Source organism: Tachysurus vachellii, chromosome 8, assembly GCF_030014155.1.
Source record: "Tachysurus vachellii isolate PV-2020 chromosome 8, HZAU_Pvac_v1, whole genome shotgun sequence".
NCBI lineage: Eukaryota > Metazoa > Chordata > Actinopteri > Siluriformes > Bagridae > Tachysurus > Tachysurus vachellii.
This window is the reverse complement of record NC_083467.1, coordinates 14,221,587-14,234,893: the sequence shown is the minus strand read 5'-3', so window position 1 is coordinate 14,234,893 and position 13,307 is coordinate 14,221,587. Positions and strand designations below refer to the sequence as shown.

At 39.0% G+C, this 13,307-nt stretch overlaps 1 protein-coding gene across 1 annotated transcript in view; it reads left to right on the top strand.

The window, feature by feature from the left end:
• Positions 1–7,413, top strand: part of vwa8 (von Willebrand factor A domain containing 8) — a 62,119-nt gene extending 54,706 nt beyond the window's left edge. Inside the window, exons 41-45 of the mRNA XM_060876416.1 lie at positions 1,021–1,146; positions 2,037–2,195; positions 4,328–4,426; positions 4,716–4,954; positions 5,840–7,413. Coding sequence (XP_060732399.1) covers positions 1,021–1,146; positions 2,037–2,195; positions 4,328–4,426; positions 4,716–4,954; positions 5,840–5,948 — 732 coding nt within the window. The 3' untranslated portion in view covers positions 5,949–7,413. The remainder of the gene's footprint in view (positions 1–1,020; positions 1,147–2,036; positions 2,196–4,327; positions 4,427–4,715; positions 4,955–5,839) is intronic.
• Positions 7,414–13,307: the final 5,894 nt, after the last annotated feature.

Below are 13,307 nucleotides of genomic sequence, written 5' to 3'. Positions count from 1 at the left end.
GTATTATACACCGACCATGAAAACTGTTAATCAGATAATTTGCTGTTTGTTGGCATTTGGCTGCTTCTCCCCTTGTTTGGGGTCACAGATTTTTATATGAGTAAGACCTTATTTTTAAAAAGACATTTTGATTTAGAAATAAAAATTATACAATAGAAGTTTATTATCGGTCTTAGCCTTAGTATTGTCTTCTCATTGACCTTGCAACTTTTGTTCTCTGGGTATGGTTTAAATGTTTATAAAGCATGAAATTATCACCCAATTCTATTACCCATTATAACGAACTTCATTTAACTTGTTCAATTTGTTTTGTCATTTATGGTCAATATTGTCAATTTACTCACTCACTCACTCATTTTCTACCGCTTATCCAAACTACCTCGGGTCACGGGGAGCCTGTGCCTATCTCAGGCGTCATTGGGCATCAAGGCAGGATACACCCTGGACGGAGTGCCAACCCATCGCAGGGCACACACACACACTCTCATTCACTCATGCAATCACGCACTACAGACAATTTTCCAGAGATGCCAATCAACCTACCATGCATGTCTTTGGACCGGGGGAGGAAACCGGAGTACCCGGAGGAAACCCCCGAGGCACGGGGAGAACATGCAAACTCCACACACACAAGGTGGAGGCGGGAATCGAACCCCCAACCCTGGAGGTGTGAGGCGAACGTGCTAACCACTAAGCCACTGTGCCCCTGTCAATTTACAGTCAATATAAAATATGAAAATAAAAATAAATAAGACAAACATGCAAAAATGAGCCAGTATTTTGAATGGTGATGTGATGTGAAGTGATGCTGATTTATCTGATTGGTTTATTGCTCTTTCAGCCTGTGGATGTTGAAAACATTTATACAAAATGTATCAGTGTTATCAGATCTCTTTAGTTTGGTTTCTCATTATTAACACTGTCATTGATCTTAATAGTCCTGTTGAGTTGTTATGTTAATAAACTGCTGTTAGGAGGTGAGTGTAATATTGTGTGATAAACTTTATGATTCTTTTACAGGCTAAAGGAAAGGAAAGGCAGTGGCTGAAGAACCAGGCTTTGGGGGAACTGGATGATGCCAAGATTATTGATGGCCTGACTGGAGAGAAAGCCATTTACAAACGCAGAGGAGAGCTGGAGCCAGAGGTGAGAGAGCTGTCTGTTCTGTCTGTGGCTGTTCTCATAGGAGGCTTATATAGACAAAGTGGCCTCAAGTGATTGAAAACCTCACACTTACAAGAATGCCTTCAGTAGTTCATATGTGTGTTCATTCCCACTCGCGTAAGCACTTTTGGTCTCAGAGGGTTATATGAGTGATGTGTACCATCTTAAACCATTTTAATGTCTTTAATGGGTTCCTAAGTGGTGAAGCTGCTAATGGGACTACATTGTTTTGCCAATGGCATCCATGAGCAGTATATACAACATATACATTACCACAAAACCAGGGGTGGAAAAATTACATAGTAAAGCATTTTTTATCAAATATTTATTACATCTTTTGAAAACATTTGCTTACTGGTTAGCTAATGTTTAATTACCTTGTTGTTGTTAATGAGGTGACCTTTGCAATGAAAGCAAGACTAGCTAACAAATTTATGACATTTCAACAAATATTTCAACATATTTTGATTTCATTATTTCCAGATTTATTTTATTTGGCAGTCAATTTGATTGAGTGTCTAAAAACAAAACATTAATAAATAAATTAAAACTGAAGACACAGAGTAGCATTTATAAAGATGCAGTGACTGGCTCTGTGTGTCACAGGGAAGCACATACTCTTCTTCAGGTTTATGTCTGTTTTATAAATAACCTAGACACAAGGCCTGGTTAGGGAATTTAAAAAGTGCTAATAAATTATGAAAGTGCCTCCTGTAAAATCTATTACAAAATGTTACAGATTTCTGGAATGAAATTTGAGCAGAGCAAGAACTACAATTAAGGGAACCGCAGCAAGATGCATTAAAATGATGGATATGCACTCAAGTCTAAAGTTCATATGTTTTTTGATGCCATTCTGTATGTTTTTGTAGCTGGGCACACCTCAACAGAAGCCCAAGCGCTTACGTCTGCTAGCTGACGTGTCAGGCAGCATGTATCGCTTTAATGGTGTTGATGGGCGACTGGAACGCTCGATGGAGGCTGTGTGTATGGTGATGGAGGCGCTAGAGAATTATGAGCACAAGTTCAAGGTGAGATGCTAAACCACTGTTTGTTTTTTCTCTCCATGTTTTTATACTCTGGCAAATTTTGGTTTGCTTTCAAGGAGACTGACACAAGAATACACCCAGTTGTGTGCTTGCAATAATTTTCCAAGCCATCTTCTCTCTTTATAAGTAATTATTTTTAATGGACATCATGCAGCAGTGAGAAACGAAGACAGTTGTATTTTTCAGAATCCATACCAACACACCACGGAAACAGTGACTGTGTTTACTTCCTCATTCAGTCATGTACTGCTGCAAAACTGGGATATCCCTAGCCGCCAACACACTGTGATGGAGGTTACTATGGAAACATGGGTAAAGGGGGCTGAAGAGATCTTCATGAGCTGACACATGCTTCACTCACAGCTGTGTGTATGGCAACAGTTGTGCATGGTTTCAACCCAAGTGGTCACTTTTTTCTGTCTCTTATTTTTTTCTCTGTCTTATTTATCTTCACTGAAGTACGTAGAGCTGCTGGCTGCCATGTAGGAGGCAATGAATCACTCTATGACCTAGACGCTGTTCTCCACACAGCAATAGCAGCATAAAGCACAAAGATCTGTTGTTTCTCTGTTTATTTCCATCTCGGAGAATCCGTGGGAGGGAATAATGTAAAAAGAATTCAGCATTATGTCACACAAATGAACTGTGCCTCACCACACAGGCAGGCCTTATTACAGATATGCTTTATTTCAGTTTTAGTGGTCTAATCCAGCATGAGCAGGAGGTTACTTAGGAAAATAATTCTAGAGAAAACAAATGGGAAAACATGAGTGATACAGTGTGTGTCTGAGAGTGAACGTGTGGGCACCAGACACTATGGCCCCATCGTGCCATTTAATGCCTTGCATATGCATCCAGCTGGCCTGTCATATATCCTTCAGTGCCTCTTATGTAACTCACATATATAAAGCTCCATCTGACAACTTGTCTACATGGGTTTTTACTGCCTCAGGGGAATACATCTGTCAGCTGTCATTCACTCTTTGACTTAAACCAGGTTTCAATAGCTTGTTTCAAATATTAAATAATACCCATCAGACAAGCAAGCAGATTTAAATATTGATTTGGTGGAAAACAACAGAATCCTATAGTTTCAATAGTAATCAACTAGGCACTCGTCCTCCTGGTGACAAATTAAAGAGAGACTTAATCCCAGCTTAAAGACTGCTGGGGGCATTTATTTAGATGCGAGTTCACTTGTCCACTGCAAATCAATATGCTTTCAATTCTGACTAATTAATTAATCATTGCATGCAGCATTTCTGTCCTGAGTGTTGCTCACTGAATTGTTTGATGACTCAAGATTTCAACCTAGTTAAAAAAAAAGCCTAAGAGAGATTTTGTTAGACTCTCCAGCACCATCATCAAATTATCATTTGGGGAAATGGTCTTTATTGTTCAAGTAGAGTTTCAGGGACAAACACCTTTGTGGATGAAGTTTAACTGGTCACATAACATACATTGGTTACGTGTGCGTTCTATGAGTCTCAAATGATTACCTCCACATGATTATAGCATTATGCCGGCTAGTTCCTCTTCTGTACAGGTTAGAACATGAAAACGTACTTTACACAGAGTATGTTACAGTTATGATTTGGGCCAATTATCACAAATGTATCCCTCTCTATTAAGCATTGTAATAAAACAATGCAAATGACATGCAATTAGTCATGTCCTGAGAGCCATTTTACACCAAAGACCTATTGATGACAGTAATTGTGTTTGAATGTTGATGTGCAGTATACTGAAACTGTCTGATTATTCACCTTGATTAAACAATAGTCATGATATTTTTATTTCAAAATACTCCTATTTAAAATAATGTCTATTAAAAATACATATGCATATATATATATATGTATATAAATAATGTCTCTGTCTTGTCTGATCTTTTAGACCCTTTTGTTAAGCAGTGAGTGATTTATGTAACTTCCCTTTCACATTTTTTAACAATCAGTGTCAGCTATGGCGTCTGGATAACTGGAAAAACCCTTTCTAAACAGTTGGCATACCTATATATTTGTCATTTACAGGATGGAGTTGTTGGTGTGTGTATCCTTGTTCTGGCACAGTACATTCATTTCTCTGCTTTCCTGTTTAATTTTTGTCTGCAGTATGACATAGTAGGCCACTCCGGGGATGGATTTGATATAGAACTGGTCAGATGTGACAAAGTGCCAAAGAACAACAAACAGAGACTGAAAGTCTTAAAGGTATGTAGCCTACGTAAGTACTGCGTGCATTCTGTCATGCTTTTTCCCTTTGTTTGGAAATCAGCTTCCTTTCTGGAACGAAGCCATCTTTCTGATCATGAAACGTGGCTGGGTGTGCACAAAGAAGGTTCATTTACACTCAAAGAAACAATGTTAGGCAGAAGCCAGCTCTCTCAAGTAATCCATACTACATATGTACACCTATGTAACTCTGAAATCCTTCCTTATTTGATTGAAATAGTGTTTATACGTAGATATTTTACGATTTACCTGAATTCCCTGTCCACAGACTATGCATGCACACTCTCAGTTCTGTATGAGTGGAGACTACACGCTGGAAGGCACAGAGCATGCTGTAAAGGATCTGGCACGTGAGGAGGCTGACGAGCACTTTGTCATTGTGCTGAGTGATGCCAATCTGGAACGCTATGGGATCAGCCCTGACCGCTTTGCCCGCACACTCACCAGCAACCCTCAGGTCCATGCCTTTGCCATCTTTATTGGTTCTCTTGGGGACCAGGCCGAGAGGTGAGGTTCAATCCGTTGGCACATAAACATACATATCGTTCATGTTGAGATATTTTTACATACCGTTGTATTTAACTTTTAGAATTATGTGCAGCTTAAAATTAAAATGACAGCAGAAACATTGACAACTTACTTGAGCAAAATTGAGAAGCTCTTCATAAACTTTGGGCAGATCTCATCAATGGGCCTGAACAAAAATAAACAGAATCTAAACAAGCAACAGCAAAATTACAAATTTCTAATATATCTTGGAAATCATATGATTTTTATAGATCTAAAACCCTTTTAAACATTACAAACTGAACCTTCAAAATTTAATTATGACTAATATTGCATTCCTGTAGTGGTATGAAAGAAGATCTAGACCTAATGACAGAGTAGGTATGTTTAAGCTGAAAAAAGTCTGGGTTTTGTTTGCTGTGCCAGAATGAGGACAGCGAGGACAAATGAGGAGAATATAGCGACACGAGAGCGATGCTACTGCGGTGGTCAGAACAAATTCCTTATAGCCTTTAATCTGAGCCCTCACTGACTCCACTCTTTTCAGGCCCACCATGATTTAAGGGGAAGGCTTTTCAAAACTGGTGTCCTCCTTGGGGGGACAGAATGACAGTAATGAATGGTCAGAGGAATAGGAAAGGTGGGAGGGCAAGAGAGTGAAAGGAGCTGGGCGTCCCTCCTCCTTTAGCCCCTTGCCCCCAGCAGGCATTTCCCAAACCCCCCATCTCTCACAAAAGAATCTGGCTGAATGACAGGCTTTGTCGGCCCATTGAGGTCTAGGAGCTCACTCTGATTGCAAGTGAAAGCACATTTGCATTGGTAATGTTTTTTTTTCTGGGGGTTTGCTTTGGGGGGTCTTTTCTCCTTATTTTCTCTGACATGTAGGCTCCAGAGAACCCTGCCAGCGGGCCGTTCTTTTGTAGCCATGGACACCAAGGAGATACCTCAAATCCTGCAGCAGATCTTCACCTCCACGATGTTGTCCAATGCCTGAACACACCCTACCACCTAGGATTCCTCTCCTGAGATCTGTGGACTGCAGATACCAGTCTTGAGAACTTTTCTGCTTCGTTAAACATGTCTAGTTTTTAATTTTGAAATGATTCATTTTATTTTAATGTGACACATTATCCACTACAGATTGTTGAGTTTAGATACTGTTAATCCATTTCATTTCACTGTACTAAATAAGTGTGTCATGTGTACAGAAAGATAAATAGATGAGTTTCGTTACACAGAGGACCGACTGTAGCCTTACTGCCATGTTAAAAGCAGCCGGTGTTATATAAGACCTGTCACTTGATGGACGTGTTTGTGTGAGTTATCTCAGGATTGTACTTTCTCCTCAAGATCATGGAGTGGACATATCACTCGAGGGAGTGGCAGAGTGATAAAATTCAGAGTGGAAAAATCCCACTCACCTTATCACCTTAGTGTCCCTGTTTAATCTCTCTCCAGCTGAAAAGAAAGCAGATTCTAGAGCAGTTTTATTCCTTTTATTCTGTTTTATAGATACAATGCTGAAAAAAATTCACAGCTAATCTGGCACCAGGAGTGGATGAAAGTAGCTCACTTCTAAGACATTTACTTAGAAATAACCTTGGTGAAATCTTAGATAAACTGTAAGCAAGCTCAGGTTATTTTAAGCGTGTAGGTCTTTAACCCAGCGTGAGACTTGAGCATGATTTTTACTCAGCTTCCCGACTTTACTGATCTATTGGCTTAGGTATTTTGACACTAGCAGCACTGAGTGGAGCATTGTTGATCTGACCCCTGGCATTCCCCCATTTAACTGTATGCACTCCTTTAGCACTGTTTGCGTAAGTCCATCCGCCCCTTCCTCAGGCTCATCCTAGAATCCTCAGCTCTGTCGGGATGCCTGTGTTTTTCCTGTGTTCCAAGCATGCCTTTTCCTTCCTGCACTGCTGGAGCTGCTGTTATGCAGACAGGCTGCCGTGTGCCTCCCCAGGGCTTGAGGATTCCAGGCCTGGGCTCGGGTTACACCATGCTCACTGGGTGTTGCTGGGGAGAAAGTGGACCTGTAATTTATATGAGCTGAATAGCAAGCTGTGGAGAGCTGCGGACCGTCAGCAGGTGCCACAAACATGTGCCTGGAAGGAAGATGGATGTGGCTGTTGGTCACATGTACAATTTTTTCAGTTAACTCTGGCCGGGTGGAATGGGACAGCTCTGATTTGCATTCAAGTGCAAAAGAAATAGGGAGTGAGAAAAATGTGTAGAAAAGATGCAAACTTGTCAACATAGTTAATGACTGAATCCTTCCACTAACCTGAAGACAAAGCTTTAAAAATAAAAACATATTGAATGATTGTATAATGCTTTGTGTGTGTGTGTGTGTGTGTGTGTTATTAACATGGTCATATCCTGTGATTGTCTAATGATCTGTTGCTAGATTTCATATGACATTTAAAAAGATCAAATAAATCTTAAAAAATAAACACCATTATCTTTTCTTGTCATGGGGGATTTGGATTAAAACCCTGAAAGGAAGTGCCCTGCTGACTGTGTTATGTCTGATATTTACAGTGTAGATGCCTCCAGATAAAAAGAAACAACTTTTCACTTAGCAGCACAAGGCATGGGTTTTCCATTTTTAACAGAGGTGGCTGTTTGGTGTATTTCTGGAGGGCACAGCAGTTTTCATCCGTGTTGGTCACTTTTTCCATCTGCTAAGGAACAAAATGAAGGATCAGCAAATTGCTCTGCTAAGTTTTACTGTCCTGCCCACCCCAAGCCAACACGCAGACTTTTCCATTACATCCGCATCTCACATGGTTATTATTATATGATTGTAATTTCATAGTACTGTTAATACTCACTCCTTCATCCAGCTCTGTAAATATATGCCCATGTCTATTTTCCCCATTCCTCATCCCTCCCCTGGTCTTCAAACCGTGACTACAGTCTGTGGTCTAAGGTTAATTAAGTCAGGTTTACAAAGCACTTGCATTCTGCTTTAAAGTCACTTATCTTACCTAGTTCCCTGCCATGAAATGTTAATTGTGGGCTGAACTGTTAATGATTTACTCAAAGATAAAGATCACTTCAAGCTAAGATCAGTTCTCACAATCAAGGTCAGGTGACATATGTCACATATTACTTCTAAGGGAACAATCAGGAAATGACTGTGTAGCAAATATTACGCAGTCAGCTTTTCAACCTGTGGTTTTTCAGTGAAAAAAAGAGAAAATATTCTTCTTCTTTTTCTTCTTCTTCTTCTTTAACTACAAATATAATGCCAAGAAGTTAAAAAAACCCAGATAAACAGAAGTACAGATGTTTTGCCTGACTAAAAAGACCTGAAAGCTGCTTAAAGGATACCAAAGAGATCAGAGATGGATATAAAGACATAGAAAGTGTTTACAGGAAATGATCACGTATAGAAAGGAAAATGCAGATACTATAGCTGAAATCAGCATTATTAATATGTATGCTTCTTTATTTCTAGGAAAGCCGGCAGGTGTGATGTGGTGGTGTGCATTGGACTGGCTGGCTGTTTTGTTGCTTGGTCCATGTGACTCATGTGTTATGACAGATTGATTATATGTGACTAATACATTGCAACACACCTATTTAGGATATTTTTACACTGTTGTGTTGAGTAACTGAGATGTCTAGACCTTTGCAATGCCCATGATGGTGGTGTGTATCCATACAGCTGTTAGGATTTACTAGCTTTGTTCAAGCTTGCAAATGTTTTCCTCTCATCTGTCTAAGGCTTATTTCAGATGTGTAAGAACACACGGAAAGGTCAGAAATGACAAAACATCTTCTGCCCTAATAATCACAAACACATGTAATGCCATGTTGTACAATCTGTCATTTTCCCCAGAAAAGAAATACTGCTGTTCTGAGATCAGGATGCTCTAGTTTCTTCTTTGTTGCTTTTTTCTTTAGGGTAAAGGGAAACTCAATCCCGTGACACGCTGCTCTGCATGTGATAGCATTTAATCTGACCTCCTAAAGAGAATGTGACTATACTCATTCTCTATTGCATAATGCTACTGTATAGTCATGCTCACTAGGGCTTTAGGCAATATTCTCCAGCTCCTCCTGAACTCTTCACAGTATGACCTTGACTTACACATGTGCTCTATATTAAGACCTGCTACAGCTGAGTGCAGAAAGCCTTCATACACTTAGGACAAACTGAAAAAGATTTATGCGAATAACCCTTTTAGATCCTGATAAAATTTTTGTGTGTGTAAAAAAGAAATGAAAACAAGTTTAACAGAGTGTTCATTAAGTGGTGATTTGTAACTGTTTCGCTAAGGTATAAATATGAGGTTACTCAGAAGCCGAGCTTTAAATATAGAGAGTTTATTTTGTTTCTTATCTAGTTATAGGATCTAGAATAGTTTCAATTCATTTCTATCATATTTCATGCTAATTAAACACAAAGACAATTCTCATGTTATTTACTGAGGATGCTAATAATTCTTTAGCTTATTAACACTTTCCTTTGATCAACTTTTTAATTGTTTATTTTGCATATTTGGTGTCTTTAATATGCAATTTGGGATTTTTTATGTTAACACATCTAAGATAACAGTGATCCTGACTCCTTGTGCACTCCGGAGCTGCCTGATCCATCCTGATGCCCTACTTCTGCATAGTCTCATCCCCTGAAAGCCACTCACTGCTGCAGATGATGCCTCCACATGTACAGCCTAAAGATACAAGAGATTACTGTACATGGATTTTGCAATCAAGTCTCGATCAGCGAACAGTTGATCATTTCCTAAAATAGACTTCGTGTTATAACTAGAATGAACTTTCTGCTTCCTCCACAGTTGCCCTTTTTGACCATATACTACACAGAAGGGAAATGATTTATAATCGCACTATCTGGCATCACCCAGTTGATGGAGGAGTTCTATCATCATATCGTCATCTCTGGAGTGTTCATTTTAGATACATTTTCAATGTAAAATCTCTTAAATCTGGATATACACTACTGTGCAAAAGTCTTAGGCAGGTGTGAAAAAAATGCTGTAAGAAACAAAGAATGCTTTCAGAAATATAAATAATGAGTGTTTACTTCTGTCAATTTACAAAATGCAAGTGAGCAAACAAAAGAAAAATCTAAATCAAATCAGTATTTGGTGTTACTACCTTTTGCCTTCAAACCAGCATGAAGTGATGACACGGCCCCCACAGAGCCCTGATCTCAACATCATCGAGTGTGTCTGGGATTACATGAAGAGACAGAAGGATGTGAGAGCCTACATCTACAGAAGATCTTAGTTAGTTCTTCAAGATGTTGGAACAACCTACCAGCCGAGTTCCTTCAAAAACTGTGTACAAGTGTACCTAAAAGAATTGCTGCTGTTTTGAAGGCAAAGGGCGGTCACACCAAATATTGATTTGATTTAGATTTCTCTTTTGTTCATTCACTGCATTTTGTTCATTTATGAAAATAAATGTTTAACACTTCCATTTTTGAAAGCATTCTTTGTTTACAGCATTTTTTTCACACCTTTGTACAGTACTGTATAATTATTTCTGTCAAGCTGTTTTTTGAATAACTGAATTGAATGTAAATGTTTTGAATTGGATTTAGATTCATTTTGTATTCTCAGTGTTTTATTATTACATTTAACAAAAATGGGCACATTGTGTTGAAGCTGCAGTACTGTGGAAACAACGCAACTAATATCAGTTCAGTGGTTTGCATTTCCTTTTCTGAACGTGATATAAATATTCTATTAAAAAAAAGCTTTTGTGTCAGCACTTTGCTTTTAACCGGGTCCAACATATTTTAATATCCTTTGAGCTGCTTTCCCACTTGCACCATTTACATATCCCTAATGATATATCTCTTCTAACTCCATCAGACTCCTTGCCAAAGCCTTCCTTATTTTTGTTCACATACTGTAGCAGCTATATGTCTTCCAGATGAAATGCACAACTCCATTTTTTTTACATTTTGGAATTCCTTTGTAGCTAGACTGTAAAATGAAGGTACATTTCCTGCTTCCCTTAAAAAAACATGGGTCCAAGCCGTAGTGAAAAAGTTTGCAGGAACATTACAGAGTGTTCATGAAGGAACTTTAATGAACAGTTTGTTAAACAAAATTATTTGCAAGAATCTGTTAACCAAGTCAGTTGATATACCAAGTACACCAAGTCATAGTTCTTTCTTGAACAAAAGATTAGAAGAGTGTGGGAATAGGAGTATTTCAAAGCATCTGGGAATGTGTTTACTGAATTGTTTGAGAATGCTTCTGTGTCCTGTGTTTGTCAACCTGTTTGTGGAAGGCATGTGTCTGCACTAATGTGCTTCCTGATCCTGTTGATACACTACTGAGAGCTAGGAAGAGGAAGATGCAGCTAATTAGCAGCCAGGGCTAGTTATTAAGCTCAGTGTGTGTAGGGCTTTGCTCAGGATTCACAGTGCAGTTGTGGCTCAGTCTTTTCCTCTGTGAATACAACAGGTTACTGATTAAACTGCTTGTCAGATTCACACGTCTCTACAGGGACACGTTGTTCTCTTTAGGTTAATTAGTTACACTGCTGTAGATTAGGACAGCGTCAGGCAGGGTTTGCTGTCAATGTGTTACTTTATTGGTGTGTGTGCCTATGTGTGTTTATGTGTTTTGTTTGTGTGCATGTGTGTGTGTGTGTGTAAGAGCTGGATAAACTTAAAGCAGTCTATATGATAGGTGATTAAAACTATTAACTCTGTGGACCTTATTTTATTCCAGAAATATGAAACACACACACACACACACACACACACACACACACACAGCCCCATGATTTGGTCATATGAAATTGCTGTATGTCAATTTCATATTCATTATGAAATATGACAATGTTAGTGTGTTTTGAACATCTGGTTGGAAGTCAACAAAAGCTTAAAAAAATAGCCAAAGAGTTTTTGCATTTAAATAACCATTTCTCTCTCTGCATTCGTAATCATCGTAGGAATTCCAGAAGTATATTATGTTATTACTGTTTACAGGTGTTACGTTACTGAGTGAATGAATGAAGTCTCTTTTTATCTCTGTACATGTTGTGCTGTATCACTGAGCAATTTTTAAATGTCATTTAATCTAAATTGGATTCAGCTTCCTCATGCTGCATCTGACACAGAAAAATGATCTCTGTGAATACACAGCTTACACTGATTTTCTGGTTTGAAACAAAAAAATTTAGGAGCAAAAAATGGAGTGAATGTATCATACTGTACATGTTATTACAGAGGTTTGTACAGAAGAGTCGAGTGTTTGCTGACATGCTCCAAAAAAGCTCCTCAGTGTTGTATAATGCTAAAAAGTATGAAACCTGCTAGCAACAGATATGAATCTACCTCTAGACCTGATGTCTGGAAGTTTTTTGCCTGAGCGGTGTTGTTCAGTGTAGTAAATCTCTAAAAGCTACTGGTTCACACAGTGATGTTGTGACTAACATGAGGTTGTGTTGTGACACCAGGCCTAAACATGTCCAGATGTCCTGGAATGACTTTCACATTTGTCAGTTGCATCAGTTTATTCGCTGGTGTGCAGTTACACTGTTTTTTCTGATGCACTCAGTGAGCGAGTTCTGCCAAAGTTTGAGGCAAACTGATGAGTTCTGTTTTTGTCATTTTACCAAACTGTTGTGTCCTATTAACTACAGTCCATGTGGTGTGTGTCTGAAAGATGTGTGTGCACTTGTGTGAGTGTGTGTGTGCATGTGTGTGTGTGTGTGTGTGTGCATGTGTGTGCGTGTGTGTGTGTGTGCGTGTGTTTGTGTGTGTGTGAGCTTGTGTATGTGCGTGTATGTGCATGTGTGTGTGTGCTTGTGTGTGTGTGCATGTGTGTGTGCATGTGTGTCTTTGTATGTGTGTGTGTGCTTGTGTGTGTGTACATGTGTGTGTGTGTGTATGTGTGTGTGTGTGTGTGCATGTGTGTGTGTGTGTGCTTGTGTGTGTGTGTGTGTGTGTGTGTGCTTGTGTGTGTGTGTGTGTATGTGTGTGTGTGTGTGTGTGTGTGAGTCTTTTCACACCTCAACCTCCAGCTGGCTCTGCCTGACCAGCTCCTCTCACTTTGCCAGCTTTGAGTCCCAGAGCTCAGTCCCCAGCTGCACTCCAGACACTGAGCACAGGATCAGGAGCGAGTAAATCATCATGGAATAATGGGAGTTTCCACATATATTCTTATTTGTGAGAGCTGATGATCAAGTTTAGAAAAAAAATCATTATTTATTTTATTTTGTTCGGCTTTTTTTTTTTTTTTTTTAAATAAATGACTGACAAACACTTTTTCTATTTTTTATTGACTGAAAATCGATGCAGTGTTTTATTTCCTATGAAACACTGTAACATTGCTGTTTACTAAATTAGCAC